Below are 13,047 nucleotides of genomic sequence, written 5' to 3'. Positions count from 1 at the left end.
TTCACCATTTTGAAAAGTATTTCAGATTCAAAGTGCCACCTTTCCATTTCAATCAACATCTTGAATAAAATCATCAGGCTAATTTTCAACCAAATTCAAGCAGATTTATTGAATCTGTAAAACTTTTAAAACATCTGTTGGTTGGAGTAGAAAACTTTACTTTTTCTCAATTTTTACTGAGGTCTGTTGGAAATATTGAGCGAGCATTTTTTTTTTTGTTGTGGTTAGGGGCATTCATCCATCACTTTTATCTCAACCTTGGAAGATAAACGAAAATCATGACTGCTAGACGAAAACCTTTTTTCGTTTCATCACTTTACCTCTCACTCAATTTTTGTGAGAATGATTAGAAAAATTTTATGGTGCGCTGATGGGAGTCGAACATTAACAATAATAGCCGTGGGATGCGCTTACTCTAGCAACACTATTACGCTATCATGAAAGCATTATGTTACATTGGCCAAACGTCCCGGATTATGTGGGACAGTTCCGGGCTCAGCCTATTTGCCTCACATTGCCTGCTGCCCCGGAAAACGTTCTTCATTCCATGATGAATCTGTAAAGCCTGGAGATAAAAACCATTGAAAATAGAATGTAGAGAAATCTATAAAAGATCTGAATAATTAAGAGGATATAGGGAACCTGAACCTACTGAAGTTGAGAGTTTTGAGGGTCTACTAAAGCTATAGGATGAAGTTAATTTAGAGTATCTAAACAATTTTCGCAATATTAAAAAGACACAGTCAGTTTTTATTTCTGCAGCTCAGCATAATAAAGAACAGATTTCCGTGATTTGCCGTGATTTAGCAATAAAAAATAGGTACCTATTTGCTGGAAGCTAGGACAAGATGTGACAATTCAATCGAGACTGCCTTGTTACTATTCAGTCGATAGTTCTGACGAATTAATTTGGTACCGAACCTTCCATACAATATGTTTCAAAACTCGATGTTTATCTTCCTTTTTAATAGATTATTTTTGTAAGAGAAGCAAAAGTTACAAACACAAAAAAATTCACTTGGAAAAATGTAACTTACAATGTTATGAAAACTCATATGTGAATATGTACGTTATGTGGAAGATATTGATTTGGAAAATGTATTGGAAGTAACCACTTTCCCTTCGATGGGACTCGAACCCATGACCCTACACTACGCTAGACTGGTGCTTTAACCAACTAAACTACGAAGGGCCTCCGTCGGCCTTCGCAACCTAGAGGCTATTGAACGAGCTCGAGATTCCCAAATTGGACGCATAGTCAAATCACTCGCAATCCATTTTCTCAAGCCAATACTTCCACATGTGTATAGTACACGTCCACATTAGAGGAGCGTGAGTATTTAGAATGTCTGGCAACTATACACATTCTTCATCAGCAACTGTACTGATCAAGTGAGCTTACACAACCTAGGTCTTACAGGTCTAGGTTGCGAAGGCCGACGGAGGTCCTTCGTAGCCTAGTTGGTTAAAGCACCAGTCTAGCGTACTGTAGGGTCATGGGTTCGAGTCCCATCGAAGGGAAAGTGGTTACCTCCAATACATTTTCCAAATCAATATCTTCCACATAACGTACATATTCACATATGAGTTTTCATAACATTGTAAATTAACGTCCAAGTCGGGTGATTTAATCCCCTGAAATAGGCAATTAACTTTGATTGAACCAAAATGTAACTGTTAGATACTTAGATGGAAAAAAATGACAAAAAATTATTATAGTGCTTAAAAACAACAAAATCATTGCAGACCATGAGAACAATGTATAAGCCTTTAACTATTAAGTGTAAACTAATTTTATGTCAACAAACTCGAACGCAGACATTTACGTTTATTGCTAAATATTAGCTTTTAAAATCAGCAACGCTGTCCAAGCTAAGAACAAACTGCCCTACGGAAAACGCGCCGCACCGGCACGATTGTGACAGACAATCAGTACGATTTTGAAGCGATTGAATAATCTGGATCTGCTGGATCTAGAAAATGTGAGAAAATTCTACATTTCCATGATATACGGAATCAAAAATATCTGAAGGTGAAAGTTTAGGTCATGACAATGATCTGAATCAGTTCAAGAATCTGAAATAAATGAGTTATCAGAGAATGCACAAAACTTAAGCATTCTGAAATCTGCAAAGATCTGAAAATGTGATAATTCAGGACAACTTCTGAAACATCACTATTTCCATTTCACTGTTCCTAATTAATGGTTGTTCAAACTCAGTAATGTTACCAGCAAGCGTCCTGCGAAACGTGGGACGCCTATCCGTATTACGTCACTGGCTTGGAAATTTACATAAAAGAAGTGCATTCCGCATACTTTTTGGGCCAAGAAAATATCAAAAAATATTTATGAGACCGTATAAATGAATGTAACTTTGGAAAATTAAGTTGAAAAATGAAGCGTCCCATTCACCATGCAGGAAGAGAAAAGAAAAACTAATTATGCACAGTCCTGCAAAATTCATTCGCGTCAAAACCGGTTTTAACTCTTCATTAAGTTCCATGATGGCCCATTTACGTTTTGGCTAGATTTAGCCAGCTGCCATTGTAGCATGGAAGAGCTACAATGGTACAACAATAGTGGAGTCCAGTTCATCCCAAAAAATCTGAATCCATTAAATTGTCCTCAGTTTCATCCAATAGAAACATTTTGGGCGAAAACCAAAAAAAAAAAATTTTTGAAGTTGAACGATACGAAACGAAATCAGAAAATCAGATTTCGCCATGCTAAAATTCCGCGAAATTCCGCGGAATTTAGTTTCGAATGCCCTTAAACGAAATTTTTCGAAATACCGCATATGCTTACTATTTTCGTTTCAAATATTGACTTCGTAGACTTCTTTACGTGGTAAATTCAACATTTATTCAAATAATCTAGTGTATTTTGACGGCAGGGTCATAATGATTTTAGTAGATTTGCTCTGATCAACTTCACCCCAAACCAGATTACTAAAAAAAATTGTGCTAATTTAATTTATTTTAATAAATGCGAACGCATTTCAGGAAAATAAATATGTTGATTATTTAACAGTACATGTTTTAAAAATATTTGTTTCGATTCAAAATATAAACACACATTGTTATTGCAAGTGATCATCTTCCCCCCAGATGATGGTACCCATTCCCGGCCTAACATGCATACGACTGCATTATTTAATTGATAGTTATGTCAGGAGGCAACTTTTCCTGTATTTTGTGGACCGTGTAATACTGCAATGGGATTCACTTCTGCTTAAAAAATAGCTATTCTTGCTAAACATCTTTTGAGAAAGCTTTTATTTGATTTGAGGTGTAGCACGTATTTCAGTCACAGCGAATGCTTTTCCGGCATACTTCAATTCAATTCCCAGCATATGCGATTTTTACTCTATCTCTCAACATTTAATCTCCCATTCTCTTTCGGGTTGGTAGAAAATGCGACGAAAACAAAAACTTGCACATTCACTCATTCAAGTTCCTTCCAAACACTTAAAACCTACATTTTTTCACTTTTTGGAATAGAGAAAATTTATAAATAACATAATAGTATCGACGTATTAGACAGTTTTCCTATTACGATGAAGGATTATTTGCATACTAAACTAAGGCTACTAGCCTTTTGACAGCACGGTGCGGCTAGAAGCTCTTGGGCCGAGGTGATTTTTTATACGGCTTGAGGATACATTTTCAAATTTATTCTAATATGTTTATATATGTAAGTTCTAGTGATATACACAAATAGAAAGGATTGAAGTGCGCCTTAAGCAATGAGTACAAAAGCAAAGGGACAAAAGCTCGATTAAGAAAAATTTATAACAAGTTGGGTGTATTAAAAAGGAATTTGTGAAATGCATTTAACTTCAAGCTGAAATAACACACTCATCTCATCAATCAAAGTCAAAGAATGAGCAATTTTCAAAGAAGGAGTAATGAATCAATATTATGAATATCTAGATCGTACTATTGGATATAAAATATATTGTTGAAAATTGATCTTTTATTTTTCACTAACTTTTAACAATGAAATAAAACTCATTCAATGAGTGCAAATAATAGATGGAAATCTATGTTTTCTGAATGTCAATTCGATCTGTCAAAATAGTGCACGTCGCAGCCCCGCAGGCGCGTTCATTGTGTAGGACAACTTTGGTGCAAAATCGACACTCTCCGTTTCAGTTTCTGGTCTATTTCGACCTTTTGTCCTTTTCGACCTTATGCTCTTTTTGATCTTTTGTTTCTTTCAACCTTTTGTCCCGTTCGACGTTTTGTCTTTCCAACCTTTTGTCTTTCGATCTTTTGTCCTTTCGACCTTTTGTATTTTGACCTTTTGTATTTCGACCTTTTGTCATAACCGGGTTAATGTAACGTAACGTAACGGTTTAATATAACGGTAAATGCTTCAAATCAAGATACGATTTTCAAACGATTCTTATTCGCTGACGAATTTTAATCACTTGATAATTTAAAAATAAGGTCGCGGGTGAGTTTTTATCATCTTCAATTTTTTGAAAATTTGACTATTCTCATTCCTGGGTGTTTATTTGACTATACCGTTTTGTAAAAGTGGAAAGAATCACTCCGGCTCAGTGGTATTGCAACAAAGAGCGAATGTTCGAAATCTACATTTTCATTTTCTATAATTTGGTCAATTAGGATTAAAATAAATGATTGAAAAATATTGAGTATTGTGCGAGATAAACGGGAGAGTTTTTGAAAATTACCAATCATAAACCTACGGCTTACAAACAGTATAAGTCATTAGTTGTCTGTGCAGTGAGCCGGAAATCGGGTCCATAGGCCCAAGTAGTGATTTACCCTACTATTGCGCTAAATGCTTTTATTTTTTTCTTTAATAATTTTATTTTGCATTTTTCATTTATTTATTTCTACTAGTCTTCGAACTAGTTCCACAGATAGCTATAATTATTCACTAATCCTATTTCTAAACATTAAATTTGAAATTTTGCCAAATCTGGCAACACTATGTAGTGGCTGACACATTTTTACCGCTCCATTTCCAGCACCACAGTATTTCATTACTTTTCTCGAGTTAGTTGCATCACCAATTATTAACAAAAGATAACGTCATTAATTTTCAAAACAACGTGATTAAGTCTTGATCCTCTTAAGGTGTCAATGCATGCAATACAATCGAATTCAAATACAAACATTGTTCACTAGTTATTACCCCAAAATATGAAGCTATGCAATTAGCCATGTGGTGGTGAACTTGACCCTTCATTGCTCCCATAGTAGGAATTTTACTCGGATAATCAATTTAATGCTCGCTTCGCTGCATTCTCCATCCCTGCAAACAAAGTATTTGCATTTCTGAGCAACGCTTCGCCCCTCGAAATACTAATTAACAGTCCTCCCTTTCGAAAACATTGTGCAACTTAAGAAGAGAAGCTACCCTAATTTGTTCTGAGAATTAATTTCGTATTGTCCATATTTGCTATCTCATCCTCGAGCATAGGTTTCCAAACTGTAGTGATCTCACAAATTGAATTAAATCAAATGAAGTTGTCTTTGGGAAAACTATAACATGGTGTCAGGATAATCAAAACTATACATTTATTGATCTATGTTTGAAAAATAAAACATAGAGATGGAGCTTGAATTCTGTCCAAGTGTTACGACCATACAGTTTTGGGTATAACCCAAGAAAAGTAATAGAAAGGAGTGCATAAGGGATCTAAAACATGGTATTTAAATGGGAGTAGTATTATACGCCAACATAGCCAGTAAGTCACAAGAAATATAGTTCTCATTTTGCTGGGTCACGTTTACAAATTGTTTGTAAAACACTGATCTAGAGCAAACTGCAGCAGCGGAAAACTATTTAGTATTCACCCCTTTGTCTGACCCAATTCCGGCGAAAGCACCCAGAAATGAGAATCGTTTACGCTGAGAATCAGAAATATGCTAATCGCACTTCCAGGAATTACACTTGATGCCATCGCGCCACGCCGACAAGACGTCCATTCGTGCTTCTGCTTGATGGACTGCGGCAGACCTCCTCAAGAACATACGAAAGAACAACAACGCTGAAGAGAGTTAAGGATAATGCGTCTCCATAGCAAGCCATAACTCGCCGTCTGCTTCGCCAGAGACGGATAGTGGGCCATATTTGCTCCGGCTCCATGTTTACGTTTGCCATTATTCCGGTTCGCAATAACTTTTTCTGCTCGGATAGACTCCCGGCAAACATCTGCGCCGGATAGTAGAAAAAACAAGCCGAATTAAACAGCCCGACAACTTTCTGATGATGTTTCTCTTTCTGTCCCTCCTTTTTTCCCCCACAGCCGTCACTTAGCCTGGACTACTCGTCGGTGGAGACGATACTGCTCAAGAATGAGGGTGACTTCATCAGCGTCGAGCAGGGCAAGGAGCAGCAATCGTCATCGTCGTCGCGTAAGAAAAACAGACAACAACTTCAGCGGGAACAGCAGCAACGGGACGAAAACATGCGACAGCTACTGGATGTGACCAACTCGCTGACCACCGAGGAGATCAAAGACTTCGAGATGCGGTAAGTGGGAAAATGTTTCGCTTCTTGGAAAAGAGGGGCCGTTTATTGGAACCGCTATTCTAAATTACGTCACACACTTCAATGAGTGTTTGTAAATTAAAGCATTATTTCGAACTGGTATCTACATCGAAATGTTTATCTCATATTTACTCAATTTCAACATTTATCTGTTTCATAAACTTAAACAACATCAACAAGTCAAACTATTCCATGACACTCTAGTAGTCTCAAAGACCCGGGTTTTTCCTGTGGAGGTGATCATTTCCTCGATGACTATTTTTAACAGACAAATGATACAAACATGCCGGTGTGGGTAGTAAGTATAGTTTGCATCCAATAATCTTCCGTTCTCCGAATGACGATGATGAAGCACCTATTAAAAATCATTAAAACAACTTGATGTGACACATCGTATAAAGCTGTAAAATATGGCGACGTTTGTACCCATACACTACTAATTTATACCATCGAGAATGAATTACAGCACCGCGGCGGCTGCATCGTCAGCACCACAGTGGCACATTTTTGTTCCACGAAGCTATACGTTTGTGAGTTTCCATTTTATTGAGGTTATTTATACAGCCCTAAAAGACAAACAGACACAATAATCCATCTGTTGCCACGGGATACTCAGCATTTTCGAAGGTTTGATACATACAAGATTCCGGAAGCTGATGCTCTATGACATTGCAGGTCTTCGTTTTTGATTATTGTTTTGTTCACAGGTAGAGTTATAACCATGAACTAATCTGCCGATACTAGCAAACCAGTCCTATTTAAATTTTCGCCAATCTAACTTTATTAACGGTGTTCATTTCTTGTTTTTTGTTCGGAAAAATGCCTAAAAACCAAATCCAATTATTTTGATCTTTTTGGAGGAATGTCTCCAATTTTCATAAGATGAGTTTAATTTGTACAAACGAGGATAATACAAACTCGTTTCATGACAAGTGAACCAAATCCAGTTTGTTCCCTATTGAATGGACCCGCAAAATGGTCACTTCAAGAATATCAAAACGCCTAATAACCGAAAAGTAAATAAAATATGTTTCAACTTTATTTCCTAAACGAATATTTGTTGTGCTTCAAACATCCGATCAAGAATTATAATAGACGGCCAAATGTTCCAATTTAAAATTCTCTCCTATTTCACATGAAAAGTAAAACTACGAGCTTCAACAGCTCCCAAGTAACATTTCAAGATTTATTATGCTCTATAGGAGGTTTTCGTGATCAATTACTAATAAAATTAAGAGCTCCACCAAAACCTCTTCGTAACCGCTTTCAGATAACTCTCTGACTTAGTGAACCAATCTAGAAAAAGTTATTAAAACCCTTCTAGGAGTAGTAAATATTGTATAGTATTTGTTGATACTCTATACTGCCGATGATCGCATATCAGTCCCGTCTTTGCTGGGTTTTCTATTCATATGGGACAAATATGCGATTGTGGGCAGCATAGGAGGTTACCGTGGCCATTACAAGAGTAATAATGAAACAGCTTTAATTTTATTGCGTAATTGTTATTCCATTCCCTACGAATCTTCTGCTCTTAATTTTGATAGATACCAAAAAAATCTCCATGGTGGCTTTGTAAAAAACAGGCTTTGGAATTCTTACTCATATGAATGAAAACCTAGGATTATTCCCTTTAGCGGAGTGTGATTTTTCATGTTCTCCTGTGAGCAAGTATTCTCACACAACATTTTTATCCGGATAGAATGACGGGTGATAAGTTCGTGAGCTTCTGGAATCGCTTGCATAAGAATGCAGGATGAAACGTTTCGGCATCGAAGCAACAATGACCGGTGGCGATGGTACGATGGCTGACGCTTATCTTCGGTTTCTTCTGTTCGACGGAGGTGGTGTTGTTCGGTTCAACTGACTGAAGAACAGTGCAATGATTCTTCAGGAAGGTCACCAGTTTCCGATAGGTTGGAACTTCCTTCGAATCGAAGGGTTACACCATCGAGCTTTGAGTACACCATGTACACAGGAATTATGTTCCAGCCGTCGGTATTTTCTCCCATCTTCTGCAGCATTTGGAGATTCTTCTCAAGGTTCAGTGCTTCGTAATTTTTCTTCCGCATGGATTTGTTGTTGAAGAAGATAGCATCGAGATAGGCCTTTACTACCAGCTTCTTGTTGTGGTATCATTCCTCAAGTGCAGCCCAAGCCACGACATAATTGGCGGCGGGAAGTTCAATGGAACAGACTTCCTGAAGCGCTACTCTAGACAACGACGATCACAGGTGGATGAATTTGTCCATGTCGGTGAGCTCCCAGCTCCCTTGAATCAGGCTTTGGAAAGCTTCCCGAAAATATACCCAATCTCGAAGTTTGCCCCTGAACGTCAGAAGTCTGATTTCTGGCAGCTTCACCTTTCTCGACATCCTTGGTCAACGCTGCACCTACCGCTTCTCGCTTCTTGGATGCTTGTTCCAGCTCCTTTGGATCAGCGTCCTGCTCCTCATCGACTTCATTCAGAACTACCTCGATTTTCTCGTGCACTTGATTAAATTCTTCGAATGAACATTCTAACAGCTGCAAACGAACTCCAACCTCATCATTGTCGCGTTGTTCATCACATTCGCGCACAAACGAAGCCACTGAGTCTAAACTGTTCCGTGTGCACTTTCCTCGCTTTACTAAGCTACGTAGATCGTCCGTCATAGTCCACTATTTAGCACTCAAGTCACTTGCAAATAAAAAAGTTCACTTCACTGAGAAATTCGTTTGCACTGTTCACTTTTCACAGCACTATTCACTGCTGCACTGCTGACTGCCTATTAGGGTGCCAATGAAAATGACATTTTCGAATTTAAAAAAAAAACTACATTGCTCACAAGCTTCATTACCCCAAACTATGACCCCATGCAAAATTTGAGCTCAATCGGACATGATTTAAGGGTGCCTAAAAATCATGAAAGTTTTGAAAACGTTTTCGTAGCTAAAAATATCCCCCTATGCAAAATTTAAGCTAAATCGGACATGATTTAGGGTTGCTCAAAATTAATCAAAACTTTTTTTTCTCACAAGGGGGAAATTATCCGAATTTTATTTTGTTGCCCCCTCAGAATATTATTTTTTGGTAAAAAAAATCCGAGGGGGGGGGACAAAAAAGATTTTAAATATTTGTATCGGCCTAATTCTGGTTTGTAAAATAAATAAATAAAGGAGTTTGAAAAGAAATTCTAGAAATTACGTGAGTAATGTAAAAAAGGAGTTGTTATATTGACATACTGTTTTATTCAATAAATTACATGGTTCTTCTAAATGAGCTCAGATTTTTTCAGACTTTTGTACATTTTTCGATGTTCCTCAACTTACTGTAGAATACGTTTGGAATTATAATCTTTTATCAATGCTATACCTCGTTCTGCATTGTCATTCACTACTTCCAGGCTTCGAACTCGCTTATTGGCAATTTAATACTCTGAAATATTCCAATGCGTAACATCGACGTCAAGCATAGACGCATGTCTAAAGCTTTGAACAAGTTTTTAATATGGTTGTTACCTTGCACGAAATAGTGCAATTCGATTGTTTACATTTCAAGCGCCTCAACTATAGATTTTGCAGAACCAATTTCCTGTGCCTCTGTAAATGATAAGATAATTAGAAACTCATGGTCTGAATATATTTAAGTTAAAAATATTTACCTGGTGCACGAATGGCTTGGATTACTTTTTGTTTGTCCGCTGGATCTAAGTTCTCATCAAAAAGGCACAGTCCGATGAGGGAATTATACAGATACTGTAAATGGGTTAAAAAGCCTATGTGCACTGATTTTGCAACTTCCTAATTTTTCAATAAATTTAATAAATTGAGACTATTATTTGCCGACATTGCAGCACATGAGCTAAGAAACCAGTTTTTCAAATAAATTTTCACAATAAAGACATTGAATCGTGATTTTCGATCTCTAGTGTTGTTAGGCATATTATGCGTGTGAGTAAATAATTTTTGCCATCCACCTTGCATTATGAAAAGCACCAGGAGCTCTAATTTGCCACTTTCCATCAAGTTTTCCACCCAAAAATATTATGGCAAGTTGGATAACTTCCCGATAATCTTCGCGGTGATGTTGGTTTTTAAGTTGTCGTCCAAAAAACTCGAATAAGGAACTTCTCTCGTTTTCTCTAGCAGTATTCACCACTAGAATTTTTTCAAACTTACCAGGTATCTGTGAACTTTCTCCACTAGTGCAAACTGGAGGGACGGACTCGCTTTGTGTTTCAGTTTGTGACGAAGATTCAAAATCACTTGCTGTTAAAACATTAAAGCCTCTTTGTTGGCTTTTTTCACAAGTTTTGGTTGGGGGCCGTACACATATTACGTAAGCACGTATGGGGGGGGGGTCGAACAACCCAGAAAAATTTGCTTACGTAATAAGTGTACGGCCCCTTGGATATGTTTTGTTTTTTTAGTTTGTTCTTCTTCCAAGGTACTTTTTAATATTTAATTTTTTTTATTGCGATACCTTTATAACTTTTCTGGGAATAATGTTCCTGTTACATACAGAAACTACAATAACGTTTTTCATGTCCATATTGTGTAAAAATTTATCAGCGTGTTTTATGTCTACAGCACCAAATATAGGTTCAGCAGCCCATCATCAACCAAAAATAAATAAAAATTTGTTTAGGAAGCAATTTAGCATAAACTAACATTAATGTGGACCAAAATTTGAAAAGAGCGTATATTTATCTAGATTTTTTTATATCAATTTTACACACGAATTACCAGAATTACAAATTGTGATGGTTGATGGACTATTGTTAATTTGTCTAAACTGTAAAATCTGATACATAAAAGAGCGTTTCGTTCACCGAGAAAATAGATCAATGAATGTAAAGATTAAAATTGGTTCAGCAAAAAAAAAAAATTGGAGGTCGATTCGAAACATTATGATTCCAAACGATGAAGCTAGGTAGATAATTTCATTAGGGGGATTTTAGATAAACGCACATTCAAAAACCCTGATTAATCCACCTAGCGGTGTTGGTGCCTTTCTCGTTTGAAAAATAAAGCTAAAAAATATGAGTGAGTGTTTTTTCAGCGTGTTTTTGCTCATAACAAATAGAATTTTGACTATAACTTATGATCCCATAGTCCAATCTGGACAATTTTCAATAACAAACAATGGGACAGGATTCCCCGTCGAATAAAGTATGTTGCGAGTAATTCGGTCAATGCTCCAAAAAGTTCCAAAAAGTGTGTCTACAAAATTTTGTACACATACACACATACACACACACATACATACATACACACAAACAGACATCACATCAATTCGTCGAGCTGAGTCGGTTGGTATATAACACTATGGGTCTCCGAGCCTTCTATCAAAAGTTTGTTCTTAGAGTGATCATATAGCCTTTACGTATACTTAGTATACGAGAAAGGCAAAAATAATAACCTTTTCGTTTTTTTTTTGTTTTCTTCAATTTTATTTGTTACTATATTTAATTCTTATTTCTACTTGCATACTCATTAATTTGTTAATTTACTAGAACAATTTGAAAACTTTTGGGTCTTCATCTGAGTTGGAATATTTTTTAGTCAGGATTTTATTATGAGCGATTGGAATGAAGAATGAAACTTTTGTGTGCCAGTTATAGTTTTTGCTTTTTTGAAAAGTTCATCAAACTCTTCTGCCATTGTTGAGTATTGCTCATTCGAAATATAACAGAAATGTAATTTAGTGATATTTTTGTCTGTTTGTGTTACTGCCCATTCGTACAACTCCCGAGGAGTCTTAATAGTATTTCCATAATCTTTGGCAAGACTTGCTCGTTTTGCCATTCGTTTGAGAGCGCCACCAATAGCTTCGCAAGGGCCTCTTCCATGCGATGTTGCTGAAATTGAAATTGCCATGTTTTAAATTGACTTGCAAAGTTCTTTTTATTTTTATAATGTGCTGCAGTTCCACCAGACACAAAAGTAGTTTTTGTAAAATCGATCGGCTGTGTCAAAAAGTAAATTAATTTTGAAGTGAACAAGTGAACAGCTTTAATGTCATGGATCATTACTTCTGATATTATAATACAGCTAACGTTTTCTAATTTACCGTTTCATTTAAAGTAAACTTCTAATGAATGTATTGTTACCTGGGAAAAATTCCAATGATAACCCTGCGCACACATCAAGCATATCAAGCAACTTGACAAAAGTTATTCAAACTAACCTAATGTTCAGTTAAAGCGTATTAAGTAAATCAGTGTTGAAACAGCGACGTCGTCCCGCGTTGCTTTCGTATACTTGGTTTATGATTTAGGTTAGAGGATTTACATATATTCAACATTGCAGTCTATACGGTATAAAAGTATTAACAAGAATGACATCTAGTCAATAATAAAACTTTAGTTTTGAAACCTGTTTGTTTTTTTTCTCATTTCATTTCGCAACTTGCAAGTTGCAAAAATAACTTGTAAACCAACATTGGTGTATCCCTCGCCATCCTTTTGAAAAAGCCGAAAACTGCATATTTAAAGATTAGTTTCTAATGTAGAACAGTTTGAAACGAAATCTTA

General features: G+C 36.5%; 1 protein-coding gene across 4 annotated transcripts in view; it reads left to right on the top strand.

Moving 5' to 3' along the window:
* The window catches only part of LOC134218367 (serine-rich adhesin for platelets), a 428,012-nt gene that overhangs the window by 236,655 nt on the left and 178,310 nt on the right, over positions 1-13,047 (top strand). For all 4 annotated transcript variants that reach the window (XM_062697307.1, XM_062697308.1, XM_062697310.1 and 1 more), the window contains one exon: positions 6,285-6,511. In XM_062697307.1, coding sequence (XP_062553291.1) covers positions 6,285-6,511 — 227 coding nt within the window. The remainder of the gene's footprint in view (positions 1-6,284; positions 6,512-13,047) is intronic.

The sequence above is a fragment of the Armigeres subalbatus genome, chromosome 2 (genome assembly GCF_024139115.2).
Source record: "Armigeres subalbatus isolate Guangzhou_Male chromosome 2, GZ_Asu_2, whole genome shotgun sequence".
Lineage (NCBI taxonomy): Eukaryota > Metazoa > Arthropoda > Insecta > Diptera > Culicidae > Armigeres > Armigeres subalbatus.
Note: the sequence above shows the minus strand (reverse complement) of the source record. Positions and strands in the feature narration are given on the sequence as shown.